The 13,261-nt window shown below is 41.8% G+C and overlaps 1 protein-coding gene across 4 annotated transcripts in view; it reads right to left on the bottom strand.

Moving 5' to 3' along the window:
• The window catches only part of LMLN (leishmanolysin like peptidase), an 80,190-nt gene that overhangs the window by 19,059 nt on the left and 47,870 nt on the right, over positions 1-13,261 (bottom strand). For all 4 annotated transcript variants that reach the window (XM_055126916.1, XM_055126919.1, XM_055126917.1 and 1 more), the window contains one exon: positions 9,761-9,871. In XM_055126916.1, coding sequence (XP_054982891.1) covers positions 9,761-9,871 — 111 coding nt within the window. The remainder of the gene's footprint in view (positions 1-9,760; positions 9,872-13,261) is intronic.

Below are 13,261 nucleotides of genomic sequence, written 5' to 3'. Positions count from 1 at the left end.
ACAATCCAAAATCACCACCATACCCCCAGCCTGACTCCACCGTCTCTAGGGTAGATCTTACCAAGATATAATCTGCTGAAAATTTTGTAATGTGGATCTTAGCGCACCAACAGCCCTGGCTCAGAGACACAGAGACAAGTCCGGAAGACACCACAGCACCAAAGATCTCTCCGGGTCCCATACCAAGCCAGTATCTCCAGGGACCCCAGATGGAGAAGGTGCGCTCCCTCGCCTACTCCAGATGGAATTCTGGTGACCAAGAGCTTCCACAAGCAAGGCCCTTGGTATGCAGGTTCCGGACAAAATCTCCAGACCACATGGTAGCAGAGGACCTGGGCTGACCTCACTGGGCCCCTGCCCGCCCAGCAGACTGGCTGTCATGCCCACAATTTGCCTCCAGGCGCCATCTTAGCGCACCAACAGCCCTGGCCCAGAAACACAGCAGCGAGTCCCAGAAGACACTACAGCACCAGAGATCTCTCCGGGTCCCATACCAGGCAAATATCACCAAGGCACCCCAGATGGAGCAGGTGCAGTCTCCCCACCTACTCCAGATGGAATCCCAGTGACCAAGAGCTTCCACAAGCAAGACTCACATATGGGGGTTCTAGGACTGAATCTCCAGGCCGCATGGTGGCAGAGGACATGGGCTGTACCTCCCTGGGTCCCCGCCCACCCAGAAGATTGGCTGTCATGCCCACAATTTGTTTCCGGGCACCATCTTAGCACACCAACAGCCCTGGCCCAGAGACTCCCAATTGAATCCTAAAATGAATTAGTGACATACAGAGATGTCTCTGGAACCCAACCATTTACAGTCTAGAAATTTACATTTACAATCACGGCCATGTGAGTTCTCATAATATTCAAAATAAGCAATGAAAAATAAATTATCTAGCATCAGCCCCTGGCAGGTAGGCTTGAACGGCGATGGGAAAATTTGAGCAAAACATAATGCCAAAAATGAGAGAGAGGATTGGGGAAATTGTCTGCCATTGAGGCAGGGTGAGGACTGGGATGTGTGTGTGTGTGTGTGTGTGTGTGTGTGTGTGTGTGTGTGTGTGTGTGTGTGTGTGTTGGGGCATACTGGGGACATCGGTGGTGGAAAATGTGCACTAGTGGAGGGGATAGGTGTTCCATCATTGTACAGCTGAATCTCAAACATGAAAGCTTTGTAACTCTATCTCATGGTGATACAATAAAATAAAAAAGTAATATGAAGTTCATGTCCAATTCAATCAGCTTAATCAATGGCTGAACAAATAGCAGTACCCCTACATTATTTTTTTTTAAAAGACAAGAAAAACCTCTATAAGCACAATGAATCCCTACAGAAAGATGGCACAAAACCCCATGACAATAATCTCTCTCAATTAATGGTCTAAATGCACCAATTAGGAGACACAGAATAGCAAAATGGATTAAAAAATTGAACCCAACATTCTGCTGCCTACAAGAAACACATCTGAACAGTTGGAACAAATACAGACTCAAGTCAAAGGATGGAGAACTACCCTTCAAGCAACTTCCTCAAAACAGCTGGGGTGGCCATACTAGTATCTGATAGCATGGATTTCAGGCTGAAAAAGATTAAAAGGAACAGTGAAGGCCATTTTTTAATAATCAAAGGATATGTACAGCAGGAAGAAATCACATTTCTAAACATACATACCCAATGAGGGGCCATGCTAACAGACTTCAAGGAGGATATTGGTAGCAACACAGTAGTAGCTGGAGACTTCAACACCACCCTATCACCTCTTGATAGATTAACAAGACTAAAACTCACCAAAAAAAGTACTGGATTTGAAGGAAGAAATGGAAGAGAGAGGGCTAATAGATGTATACAAGGCTTTCCATCCCTCAAAACCAAACACACATTCATTTCCAGTGCACACGGAACATTTTCCAAGATAGACCATGCTGGGTCACAAAGCATACCTCAACAGAATCAAGAAGATAGAAATTGTATCAACTCTCTTTTCACACCACGATGCACTGAAGATGGAAGTTAATCATACACAGAAATGAAGAATCAAAACAAACACCTGGAAATTAAACACCTCAGTGTTGAACAATGAGTGGGTTAGAGAGGAAATAAAGGAAGAAATCAAAAGATTCCTGGACACAAATGAGAATGAAGACACGAACTACCGGAACTTGTGGCACATAGCTAAAGCAGTGTTAAGGGAAAATTTTATAGCTCTGCAAGCATTTCTCAGGAAGGAAAAAGGTGCTACATAAATAATTTGACATCACAGCTTAAGATCTTAGAAAAGAACCAACAAAAGGAGCCCAAACCAGGCAGGAGGAGAGAAATGATAAAACTCAGAGCAGAAATTAACAACAAGGAAACCCAAAAAACAATCTGAAAGATCAATGAGACCAAGAGCTGGTTCTTTGAGAAAATAAACAAGATTAATAAACCACTAGCAAGACTCACAAACAAAGAGAGAGAACCCTAATAAACCGAATCAGAAATAAAAAGGGGGACATCACAACATAAACCAAAGAAATTCAAAAGATCATCAAAGATTTCTTTGAAAGCCTGTATGCCATGATTCAAGAGAACCAAGAAATGGATAAATTCCTGGATTCCTATAGCCTCCCAAGGCTGAGTCAAGAAGATATGAAATACATGAGTAGACCTATCACTATCAAAGAAATTGAAACAGTTATCAAATCTTCCCCAAAACAAAAACCCAGGTCCAGATGGATTCACTAGCGAATTATTCCAAACATTTAAAGAGGATCTACTGTCAGTCCTTTTTAAGCTTTCCCAGGAAATCAAAGAAACAGAAACACTCCTAAACAGTTTCAATGTTTGGGAACAGCAATTCCTTTCTAATACCAAAAGCAGACAGAGACATCACAAAAAAAGAAAATTATAGGCCAATATCCCTGATGAACACGGATGCAAAGATACTCAACAAAATATTAGCAAATAGATTCCAACAACTCATCAAAAAAAAAATCATACACCACGATCAAGTGAGACTCATCCCGGTGATGCAGGGATAGTTTAACTATCCGCAAGTCAATCAACATAAACCATCATATCAATAAAAGGAAAGATTAAAAACCACATGATCATATCGAGATGCCGAGAAAGCATTTGACAAGATCCAGAAGCATTTGTGATAAAAAAAAAATCTCAGTAAAATGGGAAATGAAGGAACTTTCCTCAATATAATCAAAGCCATCTACCACAAGCCTATGGTAAGCATTATCTTCAATGGGGAAAAACTAAAAGCCTTCCCTCTAAGATCAGGGACAAGATAAGAATGTCCATCTCGCCACTTCTATTCAATATAGTACGGGAAGTAGTTGCAATAGTGGTGAGGCAAGAAAAAGATATTAAGGGTATCCAGATAGGAAAGGAAGAAATCAAGCTCTCACTATTTGCAAATGACATGATACTATACTTAGAGAACCCTAAAGCCTCTACCAAGAAGTTCCTAGAAATAATAGACTTATATAGTAAAGTTGCAGGTTATAAAATCAAATGCCCAAAAGTCCATGGCTTTCCTATATGCAAATAATGAGAGAGAAGAAAGTGACATGTAAAAAGCAATCCTGTTTACAATCATGTCTCAGAAAATCAAATACCTCAGAATCAGCTTACCTAAGAAGGTAAAGGACCTATACAAAGAAAACTACAAAACACTCTTCAAGAAATAAAAGAGGGGGGCTGGAGTGATAGCACAGCGGGTAGGGCGTTTGCCTTGCATGTGGCCGACCCGAGTTCAAATCCCAGCATCCCATATGGTCCCCTGAGCACCGCCAGGGGTGATTCCTGAGTGCATGAGCCAGGAGTGACCCCTGTGCATTGCTGGGTGTGACCCAAAAAACAAAAGACAAAAACAACAACAACAACAACAACAAGAAATAAGAGGACTCGAGGAAACAGAAACACATCCCCTGCTCATGGATTGGGAGAATTAACATTGTCAAAGTGGCAATACTCCCCAAAGCACTATACAGATTCAATGCGATTCCTATAAGGATACCCATGACATTCTTCAAAGATATTGATCAAATACTCCTGAAATTCATATGGAACAACCAACCCCCACAAAGAGCTAAAGCAATTCTTGAGGGAAAAAAGATGGGAGGTAGTCTGGAGCAATAGCACAGTGGGTAGGGCATTTGCCTTGCATGCGGCTAACCCGGGTTAGATTCCCAGCATCCCATATGGTCAATCTTAAATACTTAAAGACTGAACAGAGTGTTTTTTCCAGCTACAACAGAATCAAGCTAGAAATCAGTAACAAAAGGGAAAAGAGAGCCAACACTTTAAAACTACATAATTCATGGTTTGAGCAGCCCCAGAGGAAAAAAATCAACCCCCCCCCACACACACAAACATACTTGAGTGTGCATGTGAGAAAAAAAAAGTCAAACAAAATTTCAGTGGCTCTACATTGAACTACACCCCTCCCCAGTTTTGCGTGTTGGAGCCTCATCCCCGAATCTTACCCTCCTGGGAAGCAGCCTTTAAAGGAAATAACTAGGGCCAAATGTGGTAGATAGTGGAAGAGCCCAGCAAGCATGGTCTCTGCCACATGCGGGCAGGAAAGGCTGCAGACAAGCAGGAAGGGACTCTCACTAGGAACCAAAGTGACAGGCATCTTGAATTCAGAACTTCCAGTCTCTGGCTAGGAGAAAATCAATTTTTGATGATTAAGCTATCTAATCTGTATTTTGTAATATAAGATATAGAATTGATAATAAATTAGATAATAAAATAAATTAGATAATAAAAAAACACAACATATCAAATTTGTGGGACTCAGTTAAAGATCCCTGAGGTGAAGGCCGTGGCACTGGGTGGTGGGCATGACCCTGCCCTCCTCTGCCTCCTGCTGACACTGCTGGCCTGCCCTGGAAGCCCAGACAGAGCCCTCCCTATGGCACAGTCCCTCAGTTGCCACCCCAGCCAAAGCTACACTGATGGGCCACCCAGAGCTCCTGAAGTGAGCTGCACAACAGACCTACTCGGCAAATTATTTGCTACTCACAGTGACGTTTCCTGTACTCAGTGAAGACAGGCAGAGAAGGGAAAGAGCAATCCACAGTTCAATTCTGCAGCCTCTTCCAGGAGGAGCCTAATGACAAAGATGTACCCCAGTATAGAAAATCAATAGGGAAAACAGCAGAAGTCCGCCAAGCCCAGTGAGAGAAAAGAGTTTCAGTGAAGGTACAAACACCAGCCAGTTCCTCAGACAATGACATTAGTGGCACCAAAATGAGGAAGTTTAACAAACTTGAATGAATTATGGCACATAGTCAGCAAGACACAAGAAAGTACGAGAGTTGAAATGAAAAAACTACAATCAGAAATGAGAGGGGCCAGAGCGATAGTACAGCGGGGAGGGCATTTGCCTTGCACGTGGCCAATCTGGGTTTGATCCCCAGCGTCCCATATGGTCCCCCAAGCACCGCCAGGAGTAATTCCTGAGTGCAGAGCCAGAAGTAACCTCTGAGCATCGCTGGGCGTGACCCAAAAATTTAAAAAAAAAAATGGGAAAAAAAAATTAGAGCAATGGAGAGCATGGTGGGTGATACAAAACACTCAGCAAAAGCTCTGAACAGCAGAGTGACGGCAACTGAGCAGACACAAGAGCTCTGGGGCCAGGGCAGTACAGCAGGTGGGCGCTTGCCCTGCACAAGGCTGACCCAGGTTTGACTGGTCTCTAGCACCCAAAATGGTTCCCTGAACATCACCAGCAGTGACCCCTTAGTGCAGAGCGAGAAGTAAACAACCAGGTGTGGCCCCAAAACCAAACCAAAACAAAATGTGCAAGGAGCTCCAAGATGAGCGGGAGAAAACTGCTCGGAGAGAGCAGAGAGTGGAAAAAAGTCTGAAAAAATGAACAGCACACTCAGAACTATGAGATGGGTTCAAGATAAAGAATGTAAGAATCATTGGAGTTCCCGAAGATCATGAATGTAATTTTGGTGAAGAAACAACAGTTATCAAAACCACAGATAAGAAGTTCCCTGAGCTGAAGTCTATAGGCACTAGGACCCAAGAGGCCAGAAGGGTCCCAGTGAAAACAGACTCACCCTGGAAAACTCCAAAACACAAAGGCCAAAGATAGAAACAGAGTATTGAAAGCAGCAAGATGGAAAAAGGAATGCCCATAGGATTCACAGCAGATCTATCCAATGAGAGTGTGGAGCCAGAGAAGACTGGAAGATGATAGTAACAAAACTCAACAAAATAAATACCTCACCAAGAATACTCTGTCCAGCTAGATTATCATTCAGATTTGAAGAAACAATACAGGACTTCATGGACAAGCAACAGCTTAGGAAATCTATAGCCTTCAAACCAGTTTTGCAATAAGTATTAAAAGAATGTAAAACTCTTCCATATAAGAGTTTGGCAGTTTCTTACAAAACTAAACATAGAATTTTCATATGACCTCTAATTACTATTCCTGGGTATTTAACCTAGAGAAGTAAATGATCCAACAAAAACCTGTACACAAATGTTTGTAGCAATTTTTTTTGCTAATAAATCCAAACTGGGAACAATTCAGATGTTTTATAATGTGTGAATGGGTCAACAAAATGTGACATATCCATATTATGAAATATTATTCAGACATATAAATAGGCAAACTATTGACAAACAGAACAGTTGGAATAAATCTCCAGAAAATTATTCTGAGACAAAAAAATCAACTCCATTTTGCTGCAACTTGGTTAGAACTGAAAGATATGTTGAATAAAGTAAACCAGAAGAAAGATAAACACCGAATGATCTCACTTACCTGTGAGATGTGGAATAACTAGAGGAGGAAATGTGACATAGTGAAGACAGTGGTGGGATTGTTGAAATATTATATACCTAAAACTCAATTATCTGTAACTTTATAAACACAGTTCTTATATATATACTTGTCAGAGTCTCTTGCCCCCGTGCCTGGCTGTCTTCACCAGAGCCCCTCAGAGGGGTGGGCTGAATTCCCCTCCCCGCCCCAAACAGAGACCCGGCAGCCAAAGACCTCTGGAACCCAGCCACAGCCATACTCAAGGCCCCTCTTCACACACTCAGACAAGTCTCACGCAGGAAGGAACTAGCAGAGGAACCCAGGTGTGCGGGACCCGGGGCTGAGATCTCCAAGCCTGCTTGGACTGGGACTGGGCCCCCCCACCTCTGTTTTCCAGTAGCTTGGCAGCCACACCCAGAAACTGTCCCTGGTGCTGTGTCATCCCATCAACGGCCAAGATCCAGAGACTATAAAACAACACTCCTGGAGCATCCTGCCCTCACGGCAGAGCCTGGCAAGCTCTCCGTGTCATATTCGATATGCCAAATACAGTAACAATGATGGGTCTCATTCCCCTTACCCTGAAAAAGCCTCCAATGTGGCATCGCTGGGAAGAACAAGTAAAGAGAGGCTGCTAAAATCTAAGGGCTAGGATGAATGGAGACATTACTGGCACCCACTTGAGAAAATCGATGACCAACAGGCTGACAGTGATACAATGATACAGTGACCCCTGTCATCATCATTGTCATCCTATTGTTCATTGATTTACTTGAGTTGGCACCAGTAATGTCTCCATTCGTGCTAGCCTTGAGATTTTAGCACCCTCTCCTTACTCATTTTTCCTAATGATTGGAGGCTCTTTTCAGGGTCAGGGGAATGAGACCTGTTACTGTTCCTGCATTTTGGCATATCGAAAATACCACAGGGAGCTTGCCAGGCTCTTCCATGCTTAGATATAGATATAGATATAGATATAGGCATAGATATATAGATATAGATATAGATATATGTATGGACTGGAGCAATAGCATAGCAGGTAGGGCATTTGCCTTGCACGCAACCGACCCAGGTTCAATTCCTCCATCCCTCTCGGAGAACCCAGCAAGCTATTGAGAGTATCACACCCGCATGGCAGAGCCTGGCAAGCTACCATGGCGTATTCCATATGCCAAAAACAGTAACAAGTCTCACAATAGAGACGCTATTGGTCCCTGCTCGAGCAAATTGATGAACAATGGGATGACAGTGCGAAAGTGAATGTGTGTGTGTGTGTGTGTGTGTGTGTGTGTGTGTTTGTATTTATATATAAAGGGGGCAGAACCTGGAGAGAGTACAGTGGGTAAGATACTTGCCTTGCATGCACCCAGTCAGATTTAACCCCCGGCATCCCATATGGTCCCCAAGCACTGCCAGGAGTAATTCCTAAGTGCAGAGCTAGGAGTAACCCCTGAACAATGCTAGATATGACCCCATTGCTAAAAAAAGAAAAGTCAACTCTAAAACGTTACATACAAAATAGATCCATTCATATACTTCTTTGATATGATGACATTATAGAAACAAAACGTATTAGCAGTTTTCAGGGGCTAAAGAAGAGCTGGGGAAGTTGGGGTGAATGCAGAAGTCAGTAAAGAGGGGTGGGGATGAAGCACATGGTAGAGCACAGGCTTTGCACGTATAAAGCTCAGGTCCACTCCTCACACCAAAAAAAGGGGGGGGGGGCTGGATATTATGAGGGATCCTTGCAGTGATACTGTATGAAGGTTAATATCCTGGTTGTGACACTGTACTACAGCTTTTGCAAGATGCCTCAGAAACTGAATAAAGCAAATAGGAGGTGAGTAATTGTTTATGCAAGTGCCAGTAAATTCACTATTAATTCATGATAAAAAGTTATAAATACATATATCTAAAAGGACACATGAAGGGATCAGGGAAATAGTACAACAGGTAAGGCATTTGCCTTGCACACGGCTGAGTGAGGTTCAATCCCAAACACCCCACAGGGTCCCTCGGCCCCTCCCCAGAGTGATCCCTGAGGGCAGAGCCAGGAGGAAGCCCTGGGCACTGATAGGAATGGCCCCCAACCAAAAGGATCATAAAATAAAATAAAGGTACATCCAAAGATATAAAACACACAATCACATAATCATGTATATTTGCATATATGTGTTATGTGTGTTATTCCACAAATTTGGGACTAAAATTTTGTTTGTTTTTGTGCCCCACTCAGCAGTGCTCAGGGCTTACTCTTGGCTTTGTGCTCAGGGATCACTCCAGGTGGGGCTTGGGGGACCATAGGTGAACCAGGGATTGAACCTGAGTTTGCTATGTGCAAGACAAGCATCCTACTTGCTATACTATAAGGATGTATGGGGCCTGGGACTATATTTTTTAAAAAAAAAAACTTTCTAGGTGATGATATGTATCGAGAACTTAAAGGCACTGCTCAAAATTACTTTTATATTTTTTGATACTGAATCAACAACTGCATATATGTTTAAGTGTGGATTCTCTGAAAAATAGTGAAAATGACAAAGTAGCAAAATTTTCGCAATATATATGAATTATAAGCTAAACAGAATTGTTTAGATCTTTGGATACCACATAGACTTTTTAGTATGTGATTTAATATTACAGCCACGGATATAATAGAATATAGATACAACAGATGATTTTCTCATATTTTGAAACTGAGCTGTTAGGAACACATTTGGGTGCCATTCGGTTGGATAACATTCAGCGATGCTCAGGGTCACTCCTGGCTCTGCACTCAGGAATTACTCCTACTTGTGCGTGGGGGACCACAAGGGATGCCGGGGATTGAGCCTGGGTCAGTCGAGGGCAAACACCCTCCCTGCTGTACTATCACTCCAGCCCCAGGGACACAATTTAAAAATAATATTTTTATTCTAGATAAAAACAAAATTATAAATACATTGTGTTACTGAAAATCAGAGGGAAGGTGTTCTTACTTTTGTCTCTGTTGATCCATCCAGAACTTGCAGCTCTTCCTGACAAAGTCACAGCCTTCTCCTCGGCCCCAGTCCAGCTTTTCAGCCATGCTGTAATTAGCCTTATACCAGCTGTGAAAATAATTCCGTCAAAACTCATTATTACTTTTATTTTATTCTGTGACACTAAGATTAAACCAAGGTGTCAATATATTCAATAAAATGTGCTCTACTGCAGTTATAGCTCAGCTCCCATTACTGTTAATTAATTAATTAATTAATTAATTTGTTTGTTTTTTCCACGAGGCTGACCTGGGTTTGATTCCTCCAACCCTCTCAGAGAGCCTGGCAAGGGCAAGCTACCAAGAGTATCCCACCTGCATGGCACTGCCTGGCAAGCTACCCATGGTGTATTCGATATGCCAAAAACAGTAACAAGTCTCACAATGGAGACATTACTGGTGTCCGCTCGAGCAATTGATGAACAATGGGATGACAGTGACAGTGACAGTGATTTATTTATTTATTTATTTGGTTTTGGGGGGGGTCACACTCAGCGATGCTCAGAGGTTACTCTTGGCTCTGCCCTCAGGAATTACTCCTGGCGGTGCTTGGGGGTTGTCAGGGTTGGAACTCAAGTCCACCATGTGCAAGGCAAATGCCCTACCCACTGTGCTATCACTCTGGCCCCAACCATTACTGTTACTGTTATTTTTTAAACTCCAGAACAAATCTGACAAAGAGCAAGCTATGATCTCCAAAAGGACTTTGGTGAGTCAGCACTGGCGAATGCTTACAAGTGCAGCCTTTGGTCACAGGGATCACTGGCCAGGGTAACTGTTGCAGGAACTGAAAAACTTGAGTCTTATGGTGAGGGTACTTTCATATTTGAAAAAAGTCAAAAACAAACCCAGTGTACACTGTACATCTCAAAGGTCACAGAGTAGAAACTAATTAAGGAGTAAAACAAGGGGAAATAAGGTTCAAAGAAATAGAGATGAGAGTGAAGGAATAGGAAATGAAAAGGTTGGGAAAGGGGGGGGTATACCCGGGATATTGGTGGTGGGGAATGTACCTGGTGGAGGGATGGGTGTTTGACCATTATGTGATTGTAATCCAAACATGAAAGCTTGTAACTGTCTCACAGTGATTCAATAAAATAATAATAATAAAAAAAAAAGAACAGGAAATCACATGAGGAAGAAAGAGAATTACTAGCTGGCCATGCTTTACCTGACATGGTTCATCCTGGTACTATTTTCTTGCTTTTCTAATGTGAATTTGTGATATTCTACCAATACAGTCTCTACTTATTACTAAACTTTATACTCACATAAGACAAATATATACTATATTTAAGTACTTCTTAAATGTTCTAATTTCAGAGGGAAAAAAATCCACATTGAATGTACTTTAGGGATTTTTGTTTGTGTTTTGGACCATGCTGAGCTGTGCTCAGGGATAACTCCTGGCTCTGTGTTCAGGGGATCATCTGTAGAACTTGTGGTCAGCCAAAGAAAGGCAAGCACTTGAATTCTCTACTATCTCTTTGGCCTCTCAATTCTACTCTCATTTTGGGGGGGGACGAAAGGGAGGGGCGGTTGAGGTCACACCTTTCCATGTTCAGGTCTTACTCCTATTTCTGCACTCAGGTATCACTCCTGACAGTGCTCTGGGGCCAAACAGGGTCCAAAGTATCAAACCTTGGTTGGCTTCATGCAAGACAAGTGCCCTAGCAGCTGTACTATTGCTCCGGCCCTCAGTTTTACTCTTAAAAAAATGATTAGTTTACAAAAATTGTAAAATTGTATAAAACAGTTATACATACCCCTTGATATTACCAAAACAATAAATAAAAATAAGTTTAAAGATTAGATTATGATAAGAATAATTTTCTCAAATCTTATTCCTCCTCACAAAATAAAACAAAAGCAGAAATTAGCAGAAATGTGATACAGCATCTCCTAAGCCCTTTCCCCTTTCAAAGACCAGAAGTGCCTCACTTAGAGTACTGAAGAAACAAATCTCACTGCTTCAGTACAAAAATGTCAACAAACCTTAGTAGCTACAGTGTTTCTGTTAACTAGATAGCTTGATTTCATAGTGCTTCAAGCAGCTGAGATAGTGTTACAGATCTTAGCTTTCTTAGCTTCTTAAACTATGTGTTGCAACCCCAACCAAACAGCCTTCTAGGAAAACAACATGTACACTTCTAACATATTTAGGCATCAGGGGCTCAGGCAATAGTACAGCAGGGAAGGCATTTGCCTTGCATGCAGCTGACTGGAGTTCAATCCACAGCATCCCATATGGTACTCCAAGCACCACCAGGAGTGATTTCTGAGCACAGAGCCAGGAGTAACCCTGAGCACTGCCAGGTGTGGACCAAAACCAAAAATAAAAGGACAAACTTCTTAGCATTTTGCCATTCAGTATGACACTGATGGTGCTAATGGTCTCCCCCAAATAGATGAAGAAAAGTCTGTTTACTTCTAGCCTGCTAAGGAATTCTATATTTTTTCAAGAAATAATTCACTATTTATTTATCTAGAATTCTCTATGTCTGTTCGGGTGTTTTTAAATATCCATAAATATTTTCATTATAATATTAACTTATTAATATACCTAAACAGTATCTATTCTATAATATTTTCTAACATAATGCCAGTATTCACTTTTTTTAAGGATTAAGTGCACTTTTATACTTCAGGGGCTGGAGAGAGAGAACAGAGGGCAGAGCACTTGCCTTGCAGCAGATGAACTTGGGTTCAATCCCCAGCATCCCATATGGTCCTCCAAGAACCAGGAGTGATCCATGGGTACAGAGCCAGGAGTAAGCCCTGAGCACCACCCAAACATCAAAAAACAAAAAACCCACATGCGCTTTTATTATTTTTAAAATTTTATTTTATTTTTGAGATTCTTGGTTTACAATACTATTAAAAAGATTTCTCATGCACAGTTCCACCACTATGCCCAACACCAGTGTGTGTACCCGTCTAGCTCAACCAAAGGACCCCAGCCCCTCTCAGCCCCGCCCACAGGCTCCCACTGCCGTGGCTCTGGATGTGCCTTCGCTGCCTGTTGCCCCTGAACTCTGCTCCCTAGGAGGACGCCCACCTCCGAGAGATCACTCTGCATCTTTCCTTCGCTTCAAGCAGCGTATCTTCTAGTTCCATCCATGATACACGTACACCACATACTTTCAGACTTTCATACGTCTGTCCAGAGTTTCCTCTTAAATTTTTCTTAAGTTTCTCACTTACTAAATTGTATACTTATAGGATTTATCTATTTCATGTAAATTTTAAAAGGTATTAGTACTAAATTATTCATAGCATCAATTTTAAATTTATATATATAATTAAAAAACTCAAAAATTTTGGGAAAAAGTTTATCAACTTAATATTGATTTTTAATTTTGTGGAATCTTAGAAGTTTAGTTTTACTCAGGTGTCACTACCTCCACAATAAAAAAATAAAATCTCTCTCATATATTGGCTATACGAAATATAGTGATAA

The sequence above is a fragment of the Sorex araneus genome, chromosome 2 (genome assembly GCF_027595985.1).
Source record: "Sorex araneus isolate mSorAra2 chromosome 2, mSorAra2.pri, whole genome shotgun sequence".
In the NCBI taxonomy this organism is placed as follows: Eukaryota; Metazoa; Chordata; class Mammalia; order Eulipotyphla; family Soricidae; genus Sorex; species Sorex araneus.
Note: the sequence above shows the minus strand (reverse complement) of the source record. Positions and strands in the feature narration are given on the sequence as shown.